This window comes from Arvicola amphibius, chromosome 1, assembly GCF_903992535.2.
Source record: "Arvicola amphibius chromosome 1, mArvAmp1.2, whole genome shotgun sequence".
Taxonomy (NCBI): Eukaryota; Metazoa; Chordata; class Mammalia; order Rodentia; family Cricetidae; genus Arvicola; species Arvicola amphibius.
Window position 1 is genome coordinate 82619148 of NC_052047.1, and position 27037 is coordinate 82646184.

Genomic DNA, 27037 nt, shown 5'->3' on the forward strand with positions numbered 1-27037 from the left:
TTGAGTTCCACCACAGGAAGAGCCACGCCCCTGGCAGGGTAGCGAGTCCCACAGCACTCCATTACCCCGACTGAGCTGCTCAGAAGTAATCCTTTACTAGGACAACCCTGTGTCCTGGTTAGCAGTGGTTGGACAGCAGGTTCTGGGTTTTTCTACTTACCGAGTTAAAGTCTTTCAGGCGGGTGTTCTTTAGCTGCTGTTAGCCTGTGGTCAGGGATGAGGGTGCAGCCGGCCAACATGTCCAAAGAGGCTAAGATGGAGTCATAAAGGTGATCTGCACAGCTCTCCAGCTCACCAGACTGCTCTGCGATCCTCCCAAGGACATCCTTCAAAACTAGTGGTGGTCAAGTAATAAAAGGAATAGCCATTTGCTCAGACAGGGTTGAAGTAGTTCACAGTTCCTGCTCCCCTACCCAAGTAGGGTCTCCTGTAGAGCAGGCAGACCTCTAAACTTTCTACCTGAATAAGACCTTCAACTTTTGTATACACCATTACACTAGTTTATGTAGCTGTGGGGGCAGAACCCAAGACTTCATGCAAGATTTCATGTTTGAGTAAATACGACCAATTGAGCCACATTCCCAGTCCACCTCTCTCCTTTTAAACAGTGATGCTCCGAGGGGAAATCTGTAGATTTTTAGGGGATAGAGAATCAGTGACCAAAACTGGAGCAAAGGAGTGAGAATAGGCTAAATTCACTCCTACAGGTCAGAATGAGAAGAGGGGTGTGCTGCCGTCAGAGTATGCAAATAGAAGACAGTTGTTTCCTTTTGTTACACACAAATGCTACTTCCTGTGCTTTATCAGCTGTGTTTAACTGCTCCCTAGCTTCCTGCCTTTGGGAACATCTGCCAGCCAGGATAAGAAAGGGGAAGCCTTTGTTCTCTGCACAACGTGGAGTAGATGGGGCAGAAAGGGAAGGAACTGCAGGCTGGGTGTGTTGAGGTTAGGGGGAAGCCACGTGAGGGCAAAGTGCTGTCCTAACAACTCTTGAGAGCTGGTGCCATAGGAATGCTGTAGGGTGGCTGAGCCAAGCTCGGTTCAGTCTTCCTGTGGGATTCTAGGGGCCTTTGACTTCAAACTTTACTGTAAACAGGTCATGGAGGAAAGGCTAGAAAGGTTTGTTTTCCTGGTGTGATTTTTGTGTTGTTTTAACATATGCATATGGGGCTTCATTTGGCTTAATTCCCATGGGGTTCAGTCATGTGACTCAAGCAGTTTGAGAATAAGACAAAATGTCCACCTGTATTTATGTAACTAGGTCAAAATGCCTTTGGCGGGGTGCTGGCATAGGGGCCTCTTGGTAGAGTTAAGGTGCACTCCCAAGGTTATATTTGTAGCAAGTAAAAAAGCAGGATCTGAAAAGGCTGTGTGTACACACTGACAGGATGCTGCTTATGGGAGGAGGAAGTAGGAAGTGTCAAGAGGAACTTGAACAAAACAGCTAAATGATCCAATTATTCCAGGCAGAGGACTGGGAGGAGTTAACTATCATTCTGAAGGAACCTGGATTCACGTCTCAGACTCAATCCAGAAGCCTCTCTGGCCAGCAAAATATCCCTAAGTCTTTTTTTCCCCAGAGTAGGACAAAGAGTAATGTCAGTGGATTTATTTCCAAGTGAAAGTCCAGTCAGTCAGTTTTAGGATGTCTTTTATTACACATGGCCTCCATGAAAAGATACCGAACTCTTCCTGCTCATCCCTGTTTCTTTAGACCCTAGGACAGCAGCTGTAAGTTTCTTCAGCCCCATGCTAAGTGTGTTTGGTTAAAAAACAAAACAAACAAACAAACTGGCTTAGTCAGAGGCAGTAAAGCCTGTAGACCAAGTTCCTGCACCAATATAAAACCTAAACTTGGGGCTGGTGAGGTGGCTTAAGGAGTTGAGGCATTTACCACATAAATCTGGCAGCCTGAGTCCGATCTTTAAAACCCATGTAAGGGCAGTTAACCTGATCTCTACACACACGGTATTGGGCATGGACAGGGATGGACACACCCCCATTCATGCATACAATAAAACAAACCATTCAGGCTTAGCCACAAAATACCTAAAGATTCTACGTAAGACAACATTGGAAGAACTTCAAACAGGCCTTCTGAGAAGCAAGGCTTCACCAGTACACTTTGCTGGAGACCTGTTGTTAGTGGCTGCTTTCCTTCAAAACTTCTCCATGTGTTTGTTCACTTTCCCCAGAGTACAACTGACACTATCTGGAAATGTCTTAGGGCATCAGCACTGTCGGGATGTGAAGCCTTCTGTGCTGCAAAACATCTTGCAAAGCTTTATATGGCAGTAGCACCAAGCCTGAGAAACTTTGTTTTGTAACCTTTCTCCAGTAGGTAGGTACATGGCCATCAGTTCATACAAGGTTCATCATGGCTGTGTTGATGCCATTTGATTCCCCTGTAAGTACTATCTCTCTCTGGAACTAGGCTCTTCAAGCACCTACCTGTGTAGTACTACAGGACATTAGTGTTCACTTTGGGGCCCATCAGTTCAAGGCTTTTGCAGACACAGATGGGATCAGTTCCTGGCATGAAGGCAGTTAGAAATACTCTTGAAGTTCTCACACTTTGCTAAATTTGGAACCTATCCTGCAAATGGGTTTAAGTTTGGTTTGTATGGAAATGCAACCCTGTCCTCCCATCAGTTTAATTCGTTTTTTGTCTTTCAAAACAGGGTTTCTCTGTGTAGCCTTGGCTGTTCTGGAACTAGCTCTAGAACAGGCTGGCCTTAAACACAGAGATCTGCTTGCCTCTGCTTTCCAAGTGCTAGGAGTAAAGGCGTGTGCCCCCATTTCCCAGCTTCAGCTTAATTCTTAAAATATATTTTTAATTTTGTAAATTTCACATAATGTATTCTGATCATATCCCCACTCTTTCCCCTAATGAATTTAATCCTTTTAACTCATCTGTCCCTGAAAACAGACTGTTCACATCTTTTTCCTTTTTTTTTTTTTTTTTTTGACAAAGGAGCCAGGTTGATCTCAAACTTTCTAAGTGCTAGGAAGCAGGCTGGGCAGTAACTGTCTATAGCTGATACGATCTTTGCTTTTTTGACAGAAACCCTTCCCTAAATTAGTAGAATATAAAATAGAGAAACCTGCCAGTTAAACTTGAGCTAAACAGGAAATTTGAGGGCTTCCACTGACTACCCCACCTACAACTAAGGACTGCCAGATCAAATTCTAGTTTCCTTGGCCAGGGAAATGGCTCAGTGGGTAAACCTGAGGACCTAATTTTGAGAGAACACACTCTCAGAAGCTGCCCTCTGATCTCTACATCTGTGCCATGCACACACACACATCTGAACTCACACAATACACACTTACTCAGAACATTGCCAGAGACTTATAAAAGCAAAAGAATGAGCAAAATGGCTCAGAGAAGAAAGTGCTTGCTGGGCTACCCTGACAGTCTCACTGTGTAAAAAGTTCAGCAAGATGGCAGGCAGAGAGGGGAAGAGTCCAGGGGAAGCAAGCCTATGCCCTTGCCTCAAAAACAAGGTAGAAGGGGCCTCACCCGCTACATTAAAAAAAAAAAATCTTTCTGGGCGGTGGTGGCGTAAACCTTTAATCCTAGCACTCAGGAGGTAGAGGCAGGCGGATCTCTGTGAGTTCCAGGACAGGCTCTGTAGCTACTGGAAACCCTGTCTCGAAAAACCAAAAAATAAAAAATAAAAATATAAAACAAACCCAAAAAACAAGTCTCTTTTTCTTGTAGGCTCAATGCCTAGTTTACCTGGGCTTACATCTATGCCCATAACTCTCTCACCATGGGTCTGAAGGGTCTGGAGGATCAGCGATGTGAGGAGCCAGTAGGTGTTCTTTGTGGAAGTCTCTTGGGCAGTGTGCACGTTTTTTCACAACAGAAGAGCAAAACTCTAAGTCTGAAACCTGAAGCATACGGCCGGAGATGCAGCTCACTGGCCGCGTCCATCTTACACCCCAAGGCCCTGACGTGACCTCTCAGCAGTGGATCCAAACAAACAAAAGACCAAAACAACACTCGAGACTGGAGAGATGGTTAAGAATACTTAACAGCTCTTGGAGAATACCAGGTTTGGTTCCTAACACCTACTTGGAAGCTCACAATAACTTTTTAATTCCAGTTTCAGGAGCTCCAACACCCTCTTCTGACCTCCACATGTTCTTGCGTGCATATGGTGCATATACACACACTCAGGAGCACACACACATTTAACAACCAAACACCTCAAGCAAATACACACAGACATCCAGGCTCAGTGATGAGAAGCACACACAGCTCCTCCAGAAGACTTGTTTGTTGCATTAGGCTGCTCACATGCAGCTGTAGCGCAAGGGGAGCTAATGTCCTGGCCTCCAAGAACCTGTTTTCATATCATTACCCTCACATAGAAACACACATAATTGAAAAATAAATCTTTTATTTAAAAGGGCATTGAGCTGGTCATCCCAGCATTCAGGAGGCAGAAGCAGGCACGTCTCTCTGAGTTCAAGGCTAGCCTCAGCTACCTAGTGAATTCCAGGACAGCCAGAGAGCTCCGTAGTGAGACCCTGTCTCAAAACCAACAAAAAGCACTATAGGGCTTGTGAGGCAGCACAGTAGGTCGCACCGAGCCTAAAGACCTGCCTTTGACCTCTGGAGCCCACATAATATATAAGAATTCAAATAAGCCGGACCGGTGGTGGCACGCCTTTGATCCCAGCACTCGGGGGGCAGAGGCAGGTGGATCTTTGTGAGTTCAAGGCCAGCCTGGTCTACAAGAGCTAGTTCCAGGACAGGCTCCAAAGCTACAGAGAAACCCTGTCTCGAAAAACCAAAAAAAAAAAAAAAAAAAATCAAATAAACAAACACAGCAACGCGACCAGGAACTAGGATAGGAGACCTTGTCTCATAAAATAATACTGCAGACGTAAACCTGTAATTCCAGGACTTAAGGCAGAGGCAGGAGAATCCTTGCAGGTTCAAAACCATCCTGACCTATATAGTGAGTTCCTGCCTAGTCAGAGCTAAATAGGGAAACTGTCTCAAAAACTAAGCAACAAAAACAAAACTTCTAGAGTTACTATTAATAGTCACCTGATTAAAAAAATGGATGAATGACCTAGATACTTCAGAAGAGGATATTAGGAAAGGGCAGCAAACCTCTGAAAAAGGGTCACTATTATTAATCAGGAGGGAACTACGTGATATATAATCTTCAGGTAAGATGGCTTAGCTGAAACAGACAAAATGACAGCAAGAATGACAGAAGAGGGATCTCTTACACACTGCTGGTGGGAAGCAGTATGGAGGTCTGTACAAGACTAGAGACAGCAGCAGGACCTGGGAACCCCTCTACTGACTATGAACGTCTGGGAGAATGAACACCACTCTCTTCTTTGCTGTGCTCTAGTCACATCTCTGATGAGATGGAACACGGATGTGGGATGGGACCAATCTGAAAATCCCTGTCCGTCGAAGCTGATGAGAATTCCACATTGAGAAGATAGTGTCACCACATCTAATTCAATTGCTGTAATAGTGACTAGTTTTTTAAATTTATTTTTAATTACATGTATATGTATGCATCTGTGTATGGGTATGTGTGCACAGGCGAGTGGAGAAGATGACACTGGATGTCTTAGAGCTGGAGTTAGTGCTCACAATAGCTAAGCTGTTTTTCCAGTTCCTGGCTAGTTGTCACCTTTGTTTTTATTTATTTATTTAGAGACGGTCTCATTATATAGCCCAGTCTGTCCTGGAACTATCACACCAGGCTCTGCCAGAAATTTAAGAAGCAGCTCTGCCTCCCAAGTACTGGGATTAAAGACATGTACCACTATGCCTGGCTCTTCATCTTTCATTTTACATTGACTAATTCAAACTTTTTAATTATGTATACAGTGTTCCTCCTGCATGTATGCCTGCAGGCCAGAAGAGGGCACCAGATCTCATTATAGATGGTTATGAGTCAACATGTGATTGCTGGGAATTTAACCTCTGAGCAGCCACCTCACCAGCCCAATTTAAACTTTTATATTAAAATTCACTAGTAGGTGAATGGGTTGAATTCCTAAAGGCTGCTCTAAAACACTCAGTGGAAAGGCATGCCTCAATTATAGCTACATACAGTGGATATGTGTACCACACTGGACCCACAGATACATTATGTGTCAATAAACAACCAAACAAAGCTCTTGCTTACCCACCTGGGGTGTTATCCATCAGGCACTGAAGAAGAATCTCCCCCTTCTCCAAGACACTCTCTGTCAGGGACTGATGTTTGTCTACATCTTTCTTAAATTGCTTAAGACATCAAGAAAGAAAAAGAGCTTCAATATTATTGCCTGTAAAAGTTGTCTAGAATGAACTTGACCCAATACTTGACTTCTCTAACATGGAAGACAGCCATCATGCAATAGAATCCCTCAGTGGACCAGTCTAGTGGCAGCTTCTTTGAGTCCATGGGGAATATATTCATTGATTTTCTTTTGTTTTGAAGCAGGGTCTTAATTTAGCTCAGGCTGTTCTAGAGTCCTCCTTCTTACCCTCTCCAGGGCTAGAATTATAACCCTGGGCCATCAAGCCCAGCTCAACAGACTTCTCCCCCCAGACGCTGGCTCTTGAACAGGCTGGAATGGAATTTAATTTTGTGTCCTACTTTATGGTGCTCTCTAACTCAGTATGGGACTGATCACTAGGATGAACATGTTAGGTAAGAACTACAAGCAGAGTTTGCTGCTACACTGACTCGCGGAGCTGTGGCCCTCACCTTTATTCCTCCTCTATGGACCTCTACAGCAACACCTTGGCATCAGGGAAGCTGATGTTTTCCCAAAAACTCTTCCCAAGTAGGTTTTCCCTCACAACTACAAAACAGTGTTGCTGATTTTTATTTTCTTTAAAAACAGTCCTGGCTGTCCTAAATTACTATGTAAACTGGGCTGGTCACAAACTCAGAGCTATGACTACTTCTGTCTCCCGAGTGCTAATTTAAAGGCAAGTGCCACCACAGTTGGCTGTAGCTAATTTTATTTGTAAATCTTTCTTTAGCAGGTAAAAAATTGTATAAAATTAAACTATGACATGGGGCAGACCTCACTGTTTAATATTTTGAGGGTGCTTTTTTATTCTTGGATTTGTTCTCCTGTCATCACTATTACTCGGCCCCCAAACACTTTATTTTCCTGGGCAAGAGGACAGGGGAGGATGAGGGGACAGGGGAGGATGAGGGGACAGGGGAGGATGAGGGGACAGGGGAGGATGAGGGGACAGGGAAGGATGAGGGGACAGGGGAGGATGAGGGGACAGGGAAGGATGAGGGGACAGGAGGATGAGGGGACAGGGGAGGATGAGGGGACAGGGGAGGATGAGGGGACAGGAGAGGAGGAGGGGACAGGGGAGGATGAGGGGACAGGGGAGGATGAGGGGACAGGAGAGAAGGAGGGGACAGGGGAGGAAGAGTGGTAATTAAAATGTAAGCACACATAAATCCAAGAACTCAGTCTGGGTCTAAGTAAGAGCCAAGAGAGCCCATTCCTAAGTCCTGTCCCATTCTGAGGAGGGCGTCAGCAGCGTCATCTCACTGACAAAGCTGTGTTCATACAAGAGGTCTAAGCTTGACTAATATGCAGGAATAAGTCCTGGCTCAGAGCTTAGCTGTCTACAATGTAAGATGGTTGCATCTGGCTACTTCTAAGTTGAGTTACAGAGGGGCTTATGAGGGCTCAAATGCAGAGTGGAGTAAATCTACTTTCACTTGTTCAGCCAGGCCAGGAAAGGCTACTGGGGTAAGTCAGAGAGCAATTTCCTCTTATTGGACTCTCCAAGTACACTCTCCAGGCACAGGCACACTGTGTTTGAACAGAGAGAACCTCCAGGTTCAGCCTTCAGCTCTTTCCTTAAGTTTTTCTCTATCTCTACACTGTATCTAAGAGCATCCCTGCCATGGCGGGACAGCTGGCTAGCCCAGGCTAGATTTTAGTAGACTGCAAAGGCAGAAAACAAAGGCCCTCCTCTCCAGACATGCAGTCCCCAGGATGCTGAGTCACAGCTTGGTAGTAAATCTCACGTCTTCTGCTGACTCAGTGTTAGGGTATATGATCTGATATGGGTTCCCCATTCCCTGAGAGACTAGCAGCAGGTCTGGGCTACAAACACCACCACAATGTGATCAAAGTCAGCCAAGCTACCCAAGGTTAGCAGTTACAGGAATTACCCTCCATTTCAATATACTTTTAATCTGGTATCACTAGCTAAAGTTCATAGGTGTGAAATAATAGACCTTAATAACAAACAGGCGTAAAATAAAATTCATAAAACTGGTGTCAGATTTTGGGCTAAATTTGGCTTAAATCTGTCCTACCACACAGCCCCATCTATGCCTGGATTCAGTATAGTTTCAGCTCAGCTTCATAAACACCAATATAGTCCAGAAGAACCGTGGTGATGTTGATGTGTTCTGTGTCTGCTGTGCCCGTGTGACAGCCACTGCATAGCTGTGGTGCACACCTGACTTAACTGAACTGTCATTCGATTCCCAGGCCTAAGGATCCAATCCTGAGACATCTGCCAAAGTACCATGCAAATCCCCTCGAAAATATTTCTGATTTGAGACAAATATCATTTTCCTCTATCTGGTCTGGAAGTTCAGTCATATTTTATAGTTTTCAAAATTTGGAATTTAAAAAAGGTGTCTTGATTAGATATATTCAGATAAAATAGTCAGCTGAGCTACAAGATTCCAGTTATTTGAGATTTTATTTTGTAAGAAGTGATTTAACCACCAGTTTCATGGGTGAGCAAGCCAGGAGCCAGGACCACACATTACCCGGTAAAGCTGCAGAGAAGACTTGAGACCCGTCAGAGTGGAACTGGGTGGAGCACTGAGGTCAGCAACATCTGTGACATTATACAACCAGCAGATGAGCTCTTCCAGCTGACAACAAAATGTCTGTAGAGATAAGAACACACGTAGCTGGAGGAAGTCTGCCTACCATGCTCAGGGCCCAGTACCACAAAGTCCACATGGTGCATCTGAGTGAGCTGCTGTTGTCCTTGTCCAAAGGCTACAAACAGCAGCATGTTAGGATACAGATGTCCTTCTAGAGTTCTCTCTCACAGGGTCATTTGTCTTCACCTCTACCCCATGACTCCATACTTCTCCCGGCCAGGACAACGAATGCCATACTTGGCTGTGTCTCCCCTCATTCGGCAATGACACCAACACTAACAGGCTCAGAACACAGTCCTGAAGGTGAGAATGGAACTGTGGAGGAACAGGGTGAGCCCAGAAGAACAAGCATGCCATGTGGGCTAGTTCTCGGACCAGAGCTGTTGCCAACCACTAAACTTTCTATTCAAAACAGCTGTTACATGATCAGGATTAGAACTACCTGACCCAACTGAAAACTGCATATCAGCTTCGTATCACCGAGGCACACATAATATTGGTGCTTCATGTTACCTAATTTCTCTGTCACTTTCTTACAACCACTAAAGGAGAACAATACCTCTATTTTGGAGATATGTGTGTTGGAGGTGCTGAGACATGCTGGTGGTGGGCTGGGGAAATAACACTTATTCTAGAAGCTTCTTCTTGCTGAGCATCTTTACCTGCACACATTGCACCAGTGACGCTTTCCCCTGCCCTGTGTTCCTGGGAAGCCTCTCTCCAGCAGCTGGCTCTGAGAACGACCACCTGTCCGACGCAGCTTGCATGGAGGGGTGAGTTTTCAGCAGTCCATAAGAGACCCCGAGGGCCTGGCTGCTCATCACACTATTTTTGCCTGAGGAGTCTTTGAGATGGATAGAGTCCACGAAGCAGGGGTTCTGGACCACAGGCCCTTGGAAGGTAGCACCAGAAGGATGCTGCCTATGGCTGGAGTCCAATGTGGGGGAAGCTGACCCATCACTGTCTGAGACTTCCAGTGAACTGTGCTCCTCAGCAGCCCCGGGGGGTTGGTTCACGAGGGTGGGCATGGAACCTAAGTAGGACATCAGACTAGAAGCCTGAGTCAGCCTCGTGGGCAAGGCAAGGTACTCATCCTCACTTTCTATCTCCTCTTCTGATGTCCACCCAGGCTTCACAAAGGCGGGATGCCCAACGTTCCGGCAGGCTCTCTTCTCCCTCTCTAGTCTGGGAAAGGGCGGGCCCCTCTCCTTTGTTCTCAGCTGGGGAGAACCCACACTGAGGTTCTTGCCTATAGGTGGATAGTTCTTTGTGTCCCTTGGGGCTGCCTCTCTGTTCTCACAAGAAGTATCCTTGGTACCTGAGGCTCTAGGGGTTGATGCAAGCTGCTTCCAAGATGCCAGGCTTATGCCATCCTGTTTCTGGGATACTCCCAAGGGCCAACGCTTAAGGCATGGCTCCCTGGCTCCAGAAAATGGCAGGGCAGGCACTTCTGCTGATAAGCAATTGTGTGAGATGTTAGTGGGTGACTTGAGAGTACTTGCTGCAGAGACAGAGAAACTGTCCAGATCTACACCTGAGTCCTGCATGACAGGGTCAGCCAGTACATGACTCTCAAGTTGCTTTGGGAGCTGAGGCCCAGGCCTCAGTGGGTAAGTGTAGTCAAGCAGATCTTCATACTCTTTATTTGGGTTCCAGAGTGGGGAATCGCGGTTGGGAGAGGGAGGTAGAGAGTTTGGCAGCACACAGGCCCAGTACTCTGCCTGAAAGGAGAGCTGTCTCTTACCCAGGCCAGTAGCATTACCCCCAGGGACCCCAGGCTGTGGTGACCACAGGGACTGAGGCTCTGACCCCACCACAGAGGGGGCTCCGTGGGGTACAATAAACTCCTGAGAGGAGATCTTGGCAAAGGAGCTACTTTGAGGCTCTGCCTTCTCCTGGTGATCTTGGAGACTGTTGCCCACGGAGGAGGCAGAGATGCTTCCGCTAGAGAGCTGAGGAGCACCTGGGCTCACCGTGGTCTTCCATTGTGATAGGAGAGGGAAACTTGAGACGTGAGGTTGCTGGCTAAGGCCCAGAACTTGAGGTGACTCAACTGGGGACTGGTTGTCTTCACTGTCAGCATCATGTCCTGAGCACACAGTTATAGTTCCAAGGACTTTAACCCTCTGATACAGGTCCTGGGAGGCAGGAAGTTTGTTTTCCTCTGTCTACAACAAGGGGAAAAAGCAAAAGCTGAGGTGAAAATAAGCAAAGTTTTTTTTTAAAGACCAGTTAAGGTAGAAGGAGGAATGTGTGTGTGTGTGGGGGGGGGGAGATATCAATGAAAATAAAGTAGGTCTAAGGATCCTATGGTAAAACCTATTACTTAGTATACTTATCTAAGAAGACAAAACAAACAAACAAAAATGGAAAGAAAGAAAGATAGATGGATACACAGATTTGCTTGTGTGCCCAGAGGAGTATTCAGGCAAGATTTCAAGGCTCCTGCTGCTAGTGGTTAGTACCAATACTCATCCTACCCTGGGAACTCTCCGACAACTGATCCTGAACCCATCTTTTCAGAAGTTAAGTCATTAACTTTGTGAGAGCAGAAACCATGACAGTTTTGCATGCTAAGCTGGAAATCAATGCCTCTTCTCTGATGATGGGTCCCCATCAAGCGAATAAGCCCTCCATCAATCACCATCACTGACAGGAGATCCAGCAGGCTCCACCAGGGGGCACTCTTACAAAATGAGTCCCTCCGTTTCTTTACTCCGGACTTTTAATCTCAGGGAATAACTCACTCCAGAGGAAGACAATAACTAACACAAGGACTTCAGAACCAGACTGAACTCCTACTTGTTCCAGAAGTACAACAAGAGCCTTCCCTCCCTGCCCTGGGGAATGGACATAGCACCAGCACTGCCTCCCTAAGGAGGCATTGAGAAAACACTAAGAGCCCCTCATTAGCAGGCATAAGAACAGAAACCACAACCTCTTTTAAGAAACACGCACTTCTGGGCTTGCTGATTTGCTTCTTGACCCACCAAACATGATTTACAGGTGCCAGAGCCCCCTCTTGACCCTTGCTATCAACAGGTGTTGTTCTCTCACAGTCATGCGCAGAGCCTTCTCCCAGGACAGGGCTCCAAGGAGAGAGAGCAGCCAGACACAATGCACAAATCAAAGCTGTCCCTGGACCTCGGTAGATTGAACATGACGTTGCCAGAGGCAGGAGGAGCAGATCACTGATCGTTCTCCTACTACAAGGACTTAAAAGATTCAGAGACTTCTGTGAGTTCGAGGCCAGCCTGGTCTACAAGAGCTAGTTCCAGGACAGGCTCTAAAAAAGCTGCAGAGAAACCCTGTCTCGAAAAACCAAAAAAAAAAAAAAAAAAAAAAAAAAAGGAAAAAAAAAAAAAGATTCAGAGACTTGCCTTTGGCCTTAGAACATGGCTCTCATATAATCTCCAGTCATGGAGGCCAGAGGCACTGCTGCCCATTAAAGGAGCTTCAGGGTTCTGACAAGTCCCAAGAGGATTTAATCTGGGAATCCCCTACCAAGTCCCCTAGAAGCTTTCAGATTACCAAATCAGAAGCAGGATGAGGGTCCCTCATTAAGAGAGCCCTGATCCTAGTCCTCTGGTCAGCAGGCTCCTGATGAACCTCAAACTGTCCTTAAGAAGTCCCCAGTGGGGCTGGAGAGATGGCTCAGAGGTTAAGAGCATTGCCTGCTCTTCCAAAGGTCCTGAGTTCAATTCCCAGCAACCACATGGTGGCTCACAACCATCTGCAATGGGGTCTGGTGCCCTCTTCTGGCCTTCAGGCATACATACAGACAGAATATTGTATACATAATAAATAAACAAATATTTAAAAAAAAAAAAAAAAAAAAAGAAGTCCCCAGTGACTCTGAACAGGAGAGACACAGCACAAAACCCCCTGCTGACTTCAAGGCCCAGCCCTCCAAGTGAACCTGTGAAACAGGATCCCACGACTCCCACCTTGTAGTGGTGGTCAGGGAGTAACCGTCAAGAAAATGCGGTGCACACCCAAAGGATGCCCTGGCTCAGTTTCAGCTTCAACTCCTCAGTACTTACGTGGCCTCCCGCTGAGTGAAGGTCTCCAGTCCCCATGCTGGCAGAAGGAAGTGGGCCTCTGAGGGTAGGTTTAGACCTATCTGCTACTGGTTCTCTGCTGGCAACGTGGGCCTGTGACAAGAAAACTCCAGAGATGCAGTCAGGGCCAGCCTCAGCCCTCCACAGTGGCCCTCTCTCAACTTCCAGATGCAGGGGTTGCTGTGGCTCGAGCCCTGGGGGCAGCAGCTCCTGTTCCCCAGAGTTCCACCTGCCACAGGATGGGACCTTCGTGTTGACAGAGGCGTCTGTCTCAGCCACATCTTCACCTAGAGCCATTGAGTCTTCCCTAAATTGGGTTTCCCCTGAAGCCTTCAGGAACCTACAAAACAAGGAAAGCAGAGAGAAAAATAATTTTTTTCATGTGTCCTGAAAAAAACCTTGACTTTAAGTAAAGACAGACTTTTCTGGTCAAAAGAACAGTGACCACTTCCTTGGGGGAGTGTCAAGGTATGGATTTCCCTCAGCCGAGATCCTTTCACAGAGATGCCTCAGTAGAGACGGGAAAGGTGTGACCAAACCAAAGGCTTGTACAGGCTACTGCACAAGGTCAAAACCAAGGCAACAGAAGACAAAAAAAGTGTTGTAAGCCAGCTGACCTGGGTGGAAGGCACACATTCCTTGCCTAAAAGCTGACGGGAGAGGAGACTTACACGGGAGAAGGGTGAGTGCAGGTCAGCGGGCTCCTTCTCACAAGTGACACATCTCATCCTAACTGCCTGCTCAGGAGATACTTGGTTCTGCAAATCTCAGCACAGGGCATTATTTCCTAGGGCCATTCTTTTCACTGACTAGGTTCCCATGTGCTGTTCTGGACATTACACATGGACAGACCAGAGGGAAGGATGGCTTCACAAAGCCCTCTTGTGATTACCAAGCTCACCCAGGTGAAGCACAAGGCCTTGCTTCAGTGTGCAGCACAGATGTAATTTCAGAGACAGGACTTGGGCCCTGCATATGCTGCCTCTCTACCCAACCTCACTGAGGTGTTCAGCTGGTCTTTGCCATGCACACCCTCCCCTCAAGTGGTTCTTTTATGTTAATGGCTTGTCAGTCAGCAACTTGCGTCTTGTCCCTTCTACCCTGGAGGAGACGAAGTTCAGGTACGCCTGGGTTTCTACTGGGCTCAAGAGGATGCTTTTAACTATTCTTGGTGGGAGGAGACTGTGGGAATAGGAACCACACCCAGACTGTGGACCAGGTGAGGCTTTTGATCCAATGATGACCAATGACCAGAAACAGATCAGCACCCCTTCTCAGGCTGTCTTGGTATAAGCTGATCCTGGCAGCTTCAGGAAGCCATGGAAAGCCAGGTAATAACAAGTTCATGAGAGAAAGGAGAGAACACCAGGCAGAGTCATGGTGAGGGGGCAGCTGAGGAAAGAAAGGGAAGAACCAGCTGCATCTACAGAAGATCTAAGGCAAGCTGGCATCAGCAGGCTTGGGCACTGGTGGGATGATAGACAGAAGTCTGACCTGAATGGACATGGAAATGGGGACAAGTGGACAGGGAGCCACCTGCGGAGCACCAGGACCAACCTCAAGATTCAAACCTGGGCAGGAATAGCCTTATTTCCCCCAGAGACTAGAGGCAAAGTGTGGAAAAGGAAGTTGTGGTGGCAGCATAGGAAGCTCCCAAGTGGGGTAGAGCGGTCCACATCAGGCTCGTCCTGCTTGGTTTCAATACCAGGAAATGCAACCCAGGTAGAATAGGACATTTCTACTCCTCCCTAACCCGGCACATGGGGCTCCGGGCCATTCTAAGGTGACTTCAGAGAAAAGCATGGACTGTAAACGCAATCAGCTTGCTCTTCTAAACACCAGCTCCTTCACTGGTTAATCGGGCTCTGCCCTGTTTTCCTTTTCTGGTAGAAACAGCACCTAACCTTTCATATAACAAGGAAAGTATCGCCTGGCGATGGTTGCGCACACCTTTAATCCCAGCACTTTGGAGGCAGAGGCGGAGGCGGAGGCAGATGGATCTCTGTGAGTTGGAAGCCAGCCTGGTCTAGAGAGTTCCAGGACAGGCTCCAAAGCTACACAGAGAAACCCTGACCAAAAAACAAAACAAACAAAAAACAAGCCAAGTATTTACCACTGAACAGTCCTGCAAACACAGGCAAGCAGTGCTGTTAGTTTTCGAGTATGACTCTTATCATATGCTACATATACAAACACAAATATCCCCACACATACACCTTTGTTATTAAAGTGCTGAACAGGGCAGCTTCTGGTATATCCTGGATCAAAGAGCAGTCCTCTTGTTAAGAGAAATGCATTTTCTTTTTTTTTTTCTTTTTTCTTTTTTTTGGTTTTTCGAGACAGGGTTTCTCTGCAGCTTTTTTAGAGCCTGTCCTGGAACTAGCTCTTGTAGACCAGGCTGGCCTCGAACTCACAGAGATCCGCCTGCCTCTGCCTCCCGAGTGCTGGGATTAAAGGCGTGCGCCACCACCGCCCGGCTGAGAAATGCATTTTCTTTAACCATGATGGACACACGAGGCAGTGAAAAGGGGAGACTAAATCCACTAAATCAGCTCTATTAATGGGGTGACAGGTAAAGCCAGACTGCCCTCATAGCCCAGCCCTAGAATCTTGTGCACGCTGTGGAGTCAGGTTCAGACCCAAGCTCTTGAGGAACCAAACAAGGATCAAGTGAGAAAACAAACCAGAGGGCACCCAGAGCAGTTGAGGGTGGAGAATAGGGAGCAGAGTGCTCAAGTTCAGAGGAGGATTTTCATGGAGCCACATCCTCCCCTTGTGGCTCTTTGAAAAATTGCACATATTATTTTTGTGTACGTGCATATGTATGTGTGTGTATGTGTGTGTGTGCACAAGTGTGGGCCCACAGAAACCAGAAGACATCAGCTCTCCTGGAGCTAGAGTTAAAGGGTACTGGGGATAGAACTTGGGTCCTCTGAAGATTAGCAAGCACTAACTGCTGAATCATCCATCTCTCCAGCCCCGCATCAGTTCTGGTAACTACAGCTGACCCTATCAGCTGGAAAATTTAGGATGAAGACAACCTACCTATCACTTCTGACTGTTACTTCTTCCTTCAATTCTAGAAACTCTCAAGGGTCACAGCTCCATTATGCCCCTAACAAGAATGGTGTTAAGACTTGGTTCTGCAGTGAAATAAAGCTGAGTAAGGCAAGAATCAAATATCTTAAAAAAAAAAAAAAGTACTTCTGCATGTATGGATGCATCATGTATGGATGTGTACAGATGCATATGCCATGCCATGCCATACATGGAGGTCAGAGGACAATATGTCAGAGTCTGTTCTCTCCTTCTGTCGTGTGGGCTTCCAGGGATCAAACTCAGGTTATCAGACTTGGCAACAAATGCCTTTCTTTACCGGATGAGGCATCTCAATGCCCCCACTTTGGTTCAATGACAAGTTTTTAAAATTTCTGTCTTGCCTGGAAGTCATTATTCACAAAGGGTTTCAAACTTGCTCTAGGGAGGGCAGCATGGAGAGCTACGAGAGCTCTCAAAGGCTGCTGAGGAGACGGCAGGAGGCGGAATCCTAAGCAGGCTAACTAAGTAGTCAGAGGCCCTCTGTTATCCAGCTGTGGGGTCTGACTGAGAATGGCCCTCACAGAAGGATCTGAGTGCTTGCCTCCTAGTTGGTGTAACCATTTGGGAAGGATTAGGAGGTGTGGCCTTGTTAAGGAGGAAGAATGTCACTGGAGGTGGGTTTTGAGCTTTCAAAAGTCCATGCCAAGTCCAGTCACACTCTTTCCCTGCCTCCAATTTCTGGTTCAGATATAAGCTCTCAGCTGCTGCTCCAGTGCCATGTTTGCCTGCCTGCTACATGATTCCCACCATGAGAGTCATGGATGTACTTTCTGGAACAGTAAGTAAGCCATCAATTAAATGTGTTCTTTTATAAGCTGCCTTGGTCATAGTGTCTCTTCATAGCAATGGAACAGTAACTAAGACAGCAGGTAAAGTCTGACATTCGGAGCAGAGTTCAAGCCCGAACCACATGGTGGGAAGAAAGGAACAACTGTAAAATGTCCTGTGCCTCCGCACACCACCATGGCATGTGAGCGTTCACACCCACCTCAGCAGTGCTGTCTCACCTTCAAGAGGACCCAAGTTCTCTTCCCAGTACCAATGTCCAGCAGCTCACAACTACCTGCAACTCCAGCTCCAGATCTGATTTCTTCATGTACATGTGCATGCTCTCACACGCAGACACATATACATACATACAAATAATAATATGTGCAATTTTTCAAAGAGCCACAAGGGGAGGATGTGGCTCCATGAAAATCCTCCTCTGAACTTGAGCACTCTGCTCCCTATTCTCCACCCTCAGCTGTTCTGGGTGCCTTCTGGTTTGTTTTCTCACTTGATCCTTGTTTGGTTCCTCAAGAGCTTGGGTCTGGAGTCACACAGCTCTGAGCCTGACTCCACAGGGTGCACAAGATTCTAGGGTTAGGATGTGAGAGTGATCTGGCTGCAGAAAATTAATGTTTAAGAGTTTTCTTTTTAAAAAGGCCTGATGTTCAAGATTTTCACCGAAACAGCACTGTATGGGTGGTTATTGTTCCAGTTTGCAGACTCAAATTCTTTACAACTTCATTTATTAGTCTGCCCAATAAACCATGTTCTCTCCTGCGTTAGTCACTTGTCTTGTTGCTGGGACAAAATGTTTGACAAAAGTGGCCTAGGAGGTTGGGTTTATTTTGGCTCAGAGGTCAAGAGTGTGGTCTGTCCCAGTGGGGCAGGCGGTGCAGGAGAACCCTGGGCTGCTGCTAGACTGCTCCCGCAGCAGGGAGTAGAAAGGAGGAGCAACAGCAGTCCAGTTCCCTTCCTGCTCATCCATCTGGTACCTAGCCATAGTTAAGGGGGCACCCCACCTCAATTAGCCTTATCTAATAATCCTAATAATCCGTATAGGCACACCCAGAAGACTGTTTTCTACATGATTCCATATCCTGTCAGGTTGACCACAGTAACCATCCTAACTCACAAACACACTTAACTGTTCACAGCCATCTCATTATGCAAAATACATTCAGTCCAACACACAATACCCACTCTAACAATTCCAACAGTTTTTAACCGTGCGCCTGCTAGGGCGGAGGGATGGCTCCTCTGCTGAAGAGCACTGACTGCCCTCTTTTATTTGTTGTTTTTTGTTTGTTTGTTTTTTGTTTTCAAGACTGGGTTTCTCTGTAGCTTTGGAGCCTGTTCTGGAACTTGCTCTGTAGACCAGGCTGGCCTCGAACTCACAGAGATCTGCCTGCCTCTGCCTCCCAGGTGCTGGGATTAAAGGCATGCACCACTTCTCTTAAAGAAGACCCAGGTTCAATTCCCAGCATCTATGTGATGGCTCACAACCATCTTTAACTCCAGTCCCAGGGATCTGATTATCTTTTCTGGCCTCCACAGGCATGCATGTGGTATACAGACATACATGCAGGCAAAACATTCGTGTGTGTCTATGTGTGTGTTGATTCTCTTCTGAAACTCAGCAAATCACCTGTAAGCTCCTGTACGACTAAAACCGATGTTCTATACTTCCAGTACACAATGATATAATATACACATTCCCATTCCCAAAAGAAAGAATTGGGGGACAGCAAGGAATACGATCAAACAAAGACCAAACATAGCAGGGCAAACACCAACTCCTGCAGCTAGCTTCATGGGAGCTGGCATCTGGAGCCCATTATGAAATACTTCGGGTTCCAAAGGCTTGAGTAGCCTTGCCCCTCCAGATGCCTGCACAGCCTTTCTTGAGTAGGATCCAATCCACACAAGCAGCTTTCCTTTGCAGGGGTACCATGATCTCCGCCACTGCCAGCATAGAAAATAAACAGTGAACTCTGCCCCTTTTTCTGAGAAAGTCCTGTACAACACAGAACTGCCAACCGAGGGGCCACCCATGCTTTAACATCTTCCAGGGCCCACTAAAATTCACCACTCAACTCCTCAATTAGTCTCCGGAACCTGTAGAGGTCATAGGATCTGCCAGATAGCATTAGGAGTAACCCAGTGGCTTTCTCTTGTCCTGTCCCATAGTAAAACTATGTTCAGCACCATGTATATGCTAACACTAGGGGACACCTGATCTTTCCTGTATCTGCTGTGTCACCCTCAAGCAAGCTTGTTCCAGCTGTTTGGCTTCTTCCCACTCATTCCTGTTTAGAGCAAATAGGCGAGGACTGGCAAGTGGGAGATGGGGCACTGTTTCACTTCTGTCTAACTTATTCAAATAGATGAATAATTCACCAAGAGCAATTCTCTGAAGAAAAAAAGAAGAAAAGAAAAAAATTCCTGCAATGGTTCTTCAAATCACAATTCCCTTGGAAACAATTACATTTATCCAAAGTGTCAGCAGTTCCGCTCTGACAAGTGCTACCCCTGCACCTATGGGCCCTGACAGCCACCTGTGCTGGCACAGATGCCCCTTTCAGTCTGGGGCCTCCGTGAAACCTCACAGGACACACAGGTACAGAGAGAAATACCACAAATACCAGTGCAGATCGTGTCTAACGGGCAAGAGAGGAAAACCGGACAGCAGGGCTCGTGGCTTCGAGGTTTAACACTTATGGATTACTTACTTAGGTTCTACTTACATGATGCAGACATACATTGAAGCAAAATACTCACAAAACAAAAGTAAAACTTCTACAATAAATTTTAAAAAGGAAAATTTCATAGGCATATTCAGTATCTGTTGCTCATAGCCATTCCTCACTCTCCCCAGGGATCGCCATCACATCAGCCATTTATTTCGTGTGGGGGTCAGAGTTGGTGCATGTGCCTATGGTGGTAAGAGAACGATTTGTGAGAGCATTTCTCTCCTTCCTCCATTTGGGTCCTGGGGATTGAACTCAAATCATCAGACTTGGTGACAGGCCTTTACCAGTTGAATCAGCTTGCCTTGCTCCCTTTGCTGGCCTTGAACTTAGTGCTGTGATTACAGAAGCCTGGTGGAGTAGGAGCAGGTCCTGTAAACCACAGCCCCGTAGCCTGTGGGACCTGCTTCAGCTAACAGTAGAAGCAGTTTTTCTGCTTTGCTCCAGGGGCAGAACTTGAACCTGTTGATGAGATGTCAGCCCTCAGCATTGTTGTGTAGGTAGTCCAGAACTCAGCGAAGCTCATTACAGATTGGTAGTTTCATGTCTCCAAAGCCACTGCAGACTTCTGATAGGACACCGACTTTGCTGTGAGACTTGGGTAATTCTAGTCTGCCAGCCAACAGGCAAGTGAGAAAGTGAGGACAAACATTGAAGTACCCTGACCCCCTGGCCTCCCCATACAGTGATCTGTAGAGACCCGCAGGTTCCTCTAGGGCCCTGGAAACTCTTCCATTCTGTCCTCTTTCAGAGAAAGTCCCACCTAAAAAACTGTGCTAGACTCTACTCCCTTATTGTGTTACTCTCCAAGCTATGTGGTTTCCTTTCGATCTTTCTGTCTCAATTGCTTTATTAGAAATCCTGTTACTGGAACGCTGATGAGGTTAAGAGTACTTACTGCCCTTGGTTGTGAGCTCTGGTGGGTGCTGGGTGCTGAATCTGTGTCTTCTAGAACTACGATACAGTGCCCTTAATCTCTGAGCCATCTCTTTAGCCCTGATTCCATTAAGAAAAAAAATTTGAGATTATAATATTACCTCATTTCTTATTTTCTGAGAACTGGGTTCAGTTCTCAGCACCTACATGGTGGCTCACAACCATCCAGCTGTGAACCGGAACCAGTTCCAGGAGATCCAATGCCCTCTCCTGGCCTCCATGGGCACTTGGCATATACTCAGCAAACTTACAAACATGAAGGCATAAATCTTCAAAATGGAATCTTGTTACAGGGGTTGGAGAAGTGACTCAGCGGTTAAGAGAATTTGCTGCTCTTGCAAGAGGACCTGGGTTTGGTTTCCAGTGCCCACTTTGGGCATCTCATAGTGGCTTGCAATTCCAGTTCCAGAGAATCCGACACCCTCATCTGACCTTGATGGGCACCTGTACTCACATAATATTCATACAGACAAGCAGACACACACATTAAGAAAAAAGTCTTAATCCAAAAAAAATTATACACACACACATATGAAGGCCAGAGAAATAGTTCACCAAGTAAATAGTTGTAAATAAGCCTGGCCACCAGAGACTGGACCTTGGAACGCACATAGAAGCAGGACATGGTGGTGCGTGTCATTCTAGCACTTCTGTGACAATGGAAAGAACAGACAGGAGAGGCCCTGGAAGCTTATGGGCAAGTAAGCCTGGAGTAGGTATGCTTCAGAGCAGCCAACTAGAGAGACTGTCTTAAAGCCAAGGGGAAGGTGAGAAGCAACATACCAGGGTGTTCTCTGACCTCCACATGAACACTAAGGTATGCACACACACAGAACACAAACACAAATAAAAACATATTTAAATTTTATTTCTTATTTATGTGTCTATATGTACTCAAATCTGTGTGTGCCTATCAAAGCTAGAAGATCCCCTGAGGTAAAAGCGTTGTGAGCCATTTGACACAGGTCCCAGGAACCAAACCCCTGTCTTCTAAAAGCATTCCTAACTACTTAGACATCTCTCCAGGCCCTATATATAATCCCAGTACTCAGGAGGCTGATGCAGGAGGATAGACTTGAAGGCTAGCTTGGCCAATTTGGCTAGTATCTTAGATTTCTCAAATAATTTTTAGGAATAAGACAAAGAACCTAGCTGACCATGGTAGAACAAGTATATAATCCCAGAACTAGGGAAGCAGAGGCAGACAGATCTCTGTGAGTTCAAAGACAGGCCAGTCTCGTCTACACATTGATTTCCAGGTCAGCCAGGGCTACATATAGAACCTGTCTCAAAAAATAGATAAACAAAGAACATAAGCCAGGTATGGGGCCACACACATTTTCCCAGAATTCAATAAGGCCAGAGAAGTGGCTGAAACTCAAGGTTAGCCTGGGCTATATAGTACCAGACTAGCCAGGGCTAAAAAATGAAACCCTGTCTCACAAAAAGAAACCAACAAGAGCAAGATGACTCAATGGGTACTAGCACCTGCCATGCAGGCCTGAATCCCAGGAACTCACAGTAGGAGAGCTGACTCTCAAAAGCTGTCTTCTCCCTCCACATATGCACTGTGGCAGATACTATCATACACAGACACACAATAAAATAAACTTTTACTATAGCTCAGTGTAGAACACATGCTTAATACACACAAGGGGACTGGGTTCGAGCCCCAACAATAACAACAATAAATAAATAATCTATTTACCAGTAATTCTAAAAGTTAAACACAAAAGGAAAATATTTTATGGAATGAAGCACTGTTCAATCCCAGCACTGTCAAATAAAACCTATCTCCTGCCCAAGCGTGACCTACAGCCACAGTGGCTCATGTTTATAATTCTGGCATCTGGAGGCTGAGGTAGGAGGACCACTCTGAGTTTGAGGTCATACTCAGCTGTAAAAAGGAAAACCAAAACAAAAAGTGTGAAATAGGACCAGGTGTCCACATCACCTCAAAGTTTGTTGGTCTTAAGCCCTCAGAGGCTGGAATCAAGAACCTACACAGTAGGATCTTCAGATAAATTGCTAAAGGCAGGTCTGTTTCTCGAGCACCCCGGGAGTAAGCAGGCCTGTCTCAGCTTCCTAGAAAGGATCAACTACAATGGTTTTATGACTGCAGACTACACCCTAGTGCAGGGCAGCACAGACATGTGTGTCCTGTGCAACAGATACCTCAAAGAGCTCACCTTTGCGGCAGGTGTTTAATGGCTAACTACAGAATGTCAAAGTTGAAAGAGAACCCCCAGGAAGAGTAAGAGTCCTTAGGAGGATTCAAGATAAATTTTGGAACAGTAAGAGCAGAATTACATACTTGATTTTTTTTGAGCTACAAGTAAGGAAGGAAAAGATAATTTAAAGAGAAACAGGCATGTCAAAGGGAATTACAGCTGAAAGGAAATACATGTTTCAGTGTTTCCTGACACAGAAAACCAAAGTGAGGCAGTACTTCCCGGGATGATGCTCCACATCTGTCTGCCTAGCAAACAAAAAGGGTTCTTTCACTTTTCATGCTGCCTGGGAGAAACTCTGAAGACAATACGGCAGTTTCTCCATGAAACAGACTAATATAAGGCAACAAGCTATCCACAACTCTTTCATGTGCTATTTCTAATTTTTTTTTTTGTGACTCTCATCCTCAAGACTTTTTTCAGTCCTATTAGGCTCTCTATACATTCAGTCCTATAATCGACCTTAACCAGAAGGCAGACAAGTGATCTAGCCCATCCCTTTGCTATTACATGATGACAAGAAAGGGACTAAGAGCGAGTATCTGAAGCTGGGCACCAGGCCTATAATGCCAACACTCTGGGACGCCGAGGCAGAAGGATCAACTCTAGTTCCAGACAAGCCTGGGTTATATGATTCACCAAACCAGGCAATGATGGTCTATGCTTATAACCCCAGCACTAGGAGGATGCCAAATCAGGCCAGCCTGGGCTACTTAAAAAGACTCTGCCTCAAAAATAAATAACACCTCTGTAAAGCTTAACCACTTAATTTGTTTCCCACTTAATTGAGCTTGAATAGATGTTAAGACTTTAGAAGCATAAATCTATACTTTTGGCAGGGTGACACTTTTTTGGGGGTGGCTACCTTGACAGGGTCTCTATGTTATGAAGCTTTGGCTATCCTGTACTATGTAAATCAGACTGGCCTTAAACTCAGGGATTCACCTGCCTCTGTCTCCTGAGTGCTCTGATAGGTCTCTTCAAATATTCTTTTTATATAAGGTATTTTATGTCAGTACTTTATAACCCATGGGATTGATACTATTATTCTACCTATCCACCTTTTCTTTCTTTTTTTTTTTTTAGGTCGTGATGGGGCCTGGATTCCACTTTATAGATGAGGAAACTAGGGCACTGAGAAGTTAACTTATTCAGAATCAGTAACGTGAAAGGGACTGAAATCTGATTCTATTCAGAGAGCTCGGTTGTTTCCCTAACCTGTAAAAATAATCCAACAACTTAAAGGCTTTTAAAAAGTTCCTGTTTTCTCAACTTTTGGCTTCACTTGCTGTTCTTGTTTTCTTTTGGCTGCCTTCCCTTACAGACCTTGCATCCTGCTAGGGGGCTGGGGTAACCACAATACAGCGCCATGTGTCGGTCGAAACGGAGGCCCGTAAAGGCTACTCAGAGAAGGTTATGTTTTTTAGTTGTGGGGGTAGCGAAAAACTTTTTAAAAGCTCTCCTGACGTGAAGCTAACGCTCCACTCTTCCTAAGTGATCGAGAATTGAACACAGACCGCCGGAGAGATTAAGAAGTGACTTGTATTTATTTTAACCAAGTTCAAACCAAAAGTGTCCCAACCTGTCGGGGGTTGGGGGGGTGTACCACACTATCTCCTTTCGCGTCTCCGACCCCATCAATTCCCAGTGCTCTGAAACTGGCCGTTTTCCGCTCGTTTTTATTATAAACAACACACTGAATTGAACCTGGTCATTATAAAGGGCTTCTATTAGGTTTGGGGCATGTGCCCCTGAGCTGAGGAGACTGGTTTACAGGTGACAGATCTTCGAGATAAATTTTTTAAAAAGAGAGAGAGAGAGAGAGAGACCCCTTGCTTTCCTCCTCGGCTGCGTTCACTGTGCCAGGGAAGCAGTGGCCGCCCGACTGCGAGCGCCCGTGACCGGCCGATTCCCCGAGACCAAGGTCGACGCGCGCAACAGCTGCGCGGCTGCCAGATGTGCGGCCCCGCGCGCTCTGCAGGCCGCACCGACCCTCCGCTGCCTGCCCCACCGCTCCCCATCGCAAGATGGAGGCGAAGGCACGAGGCGCCCCCACCCCGGTCAGCCTTTGTGCCCTCCAGGCCGCGAGCCTCGCACAGGGCCCCACGCCGAGCCCCAGACACGCGCGGGATGTCCCGGTCTCGAGTCTCGGCGTCGCGACACTCGCGCCGGCTACGGCCTAGTTACCTCACTTCGAAACGAACCGTCGCACGTCCCGAGCGGCCCGGAGAGCTGGGCCGGGGTCCCAGGCGGCCACTGCCTACCTCCCGCGGGCGCCCGCACTCTAGCGGGAAGGAGAAGCGAGCGCCCGCCGCGCCCTCCGATCGCACCGCCCCTCCGCGGAGGACGCCCGAGGTAGCCGCCAATCGGAACCCTCGGCGAGGAGGCATCCCCAATCCGCAGCCCGCTTCTGCTGCGAGAGCCCGCCCCTTGAGCGGCCCTGGCCTATGGGAGGCCGGAGCTTCTTTCGCCGCCGCCCCGACGCTCGTGCCAGCTGGGTGGTTGGCGGTCCCGATGCCCACGCCGATGGCTGGGCGCGCGAGCTCTCCTCGTGTCGGCTGCGGGCGGAGGGCGCCGTGGGTTCAGTCGTGCGCGCGGAGGCAGGGAGGGCGGTCCCAGGCCTCGAGCTCTCTTCTACGTTCACGTGGAAAACTCGGGGGCGTGGCCTGTGCGGCGCGTGGGATTCGGGCTGTGGGTGGTGCGTCCCGCTGCACGGTGACCCCGGTTGGTCGGAGACCCTCAGTCTCAGGGAGAGGCCCAGCCTGCCACACCAGTGGTTGGAGAAGAGCTTCCCCCCAGTCGGCTTCCACGGTGTCCTGCCGGTTCCCCAAATGGTCCGCGGATGTCGGAGCCCAGCTGTGGGCAAGGGCACGCGGACCTGTGAGGTTAGAGAAGGAGCCGGGCTGAACCTGCCACGACAGCTCAGAGGCTTGGTACGACCTTAGGGAAATTTGACAGCCAGGCTGGCCTCCAACTCACGATCATTCTCCTGCCTCGGCCTCCCTAGTACTGGAAGTATGGGCAAACCCCGTCACGCCCAGCTTTTTATCTGGCTTTGTTTTTTATGAGAGTAAATTTTATTGTAGCTCAGGCTGATTTTGAATTTCTGATCCTTCGTCTCTGTCTCCTAAGTACTGGATTTTTTTTTTTAAGTCAAAGTGTATTGCCATATGCAAGCCCTTGAGTTCACTCTTCAGCCCAGAAGGAAAAAAGTGAGAACAGAAATATGTCAGATGGGTAGTTAGCATTTACCAGCATGTATCCAGTTACTTGTTTAAAGGAAAAAATAAAGGGCCTAAGAAATCGTTTAGCAGTAAGTGTTGTAAATGCAATTGAACATCAGGATAACCTCAACCAGATGTGTTCTGCTACCTCCTTTGCCCGTGGCCCTTCTCATTTTTGTATTGAGTGTGCTTTACTTATTATTATTATTATTATTATTATTATTATTATTATTATTGACAAGGTCTCACATAGCCTGGACTAATCTCGAATCACTTTGTAGCCAAGGATGACCTTGAATTCCTGAGGTCCTCCTGCCACCATGTCCCCATTGGAGATGTGTGCCACCATGCCTGGTTGATGTGCTGGTGGACAGTGAGCCCGGGGCCTCATATGTGTTCAGCAAGTACTCAGCCAACTGAGTTACATCACAAGACTCTTGTTTCTAAACCTCACCATAAGAAGAGCCTATTGCACTTTTATTGGTTGTCTTAATATAAGTAAGCTCTTTTCTGAGCCTTTCAGACACGAATGTGGACAGTATTAATGATGATCAGGATTTACACATGATCACACCCAAAACAGTAAAGTGAACCAACGAATGAAACTTTGAACATCTTCCAAAACAGGAAGTTGCAGTTTCTTGTGAAACGTTTATTCCTGTGCTATATTCGTCTTAGCTCTTATGTATTCATGGATCCTTTCTGAACAAAAGCAAGTCATATTTTGCATTATCTTTCAAGTCTTTTAAAGTTTTGTTTTAGTTTTTATTTACATTTGTTTACTCATTTGTGTGGGGAGGGGCCGCACACAGCACAGTGTGAGTGCAGATGTCGGGACAGCTCGTGGGAGTCAGTTCCCCTTTCGGCGTGTGGCTCCCAGAGATGGAACCCAGGTCATCAGGACTGGAGCAATGGCCTTCACTTTCTGGACCGTCTTGGTCCTATCTTCCAAATCCCACAGTCACTATTTTTATTTCAACTGCATGTTTGTTTTTGTTGTTTGATTCTTGAGACAGGGTCTCACTGTGTAGCCCTGGCTGGCCTGGA

The 27037-nt window shown here is 46.8% G+C and overlaps 1 protein-coding gene across 1 annotated transcript in view; it reads right to left on the bottom strand.

The window, feature by feature from the left end:
- The window catches only part of Cep68 (centrosomal protein 68), a 28463-nt gene extending 3393 nt beyond the window's left edge, over positions 1-25070 (bottom strand). Inside the window, exons 1-6 of the mRNA XM_038323417.1 lie at positions 24954-25070; positions 12965-13322; positions 9584-11089; positions 8799-8921; positions 6178-6274; positions 161-334 (exon numbers count right to left, since the gene is read on the bottom strand). Coding sequence (XP_038179345.1) covers positions 165-334; positions 6178-6274; positions 8799-8921; positions 9584-11089; positions 12965-13279 — 2211 coding nt within the window. The 5' untranslated portion in view covers positions 13280-13322; positions 24954-25070 and the 3' untranslated portion in view covers positions 161-164. The remainder of the gene's footprint in view (positions 1-160; positions 335-6177; positions 6275-8798; positions 8922-9583; positions 11090-12964; positions 13323-24953) is intronic.
- Between the last annotated feature and the right edge of the window lie 1967 nt (positions 25071-27037).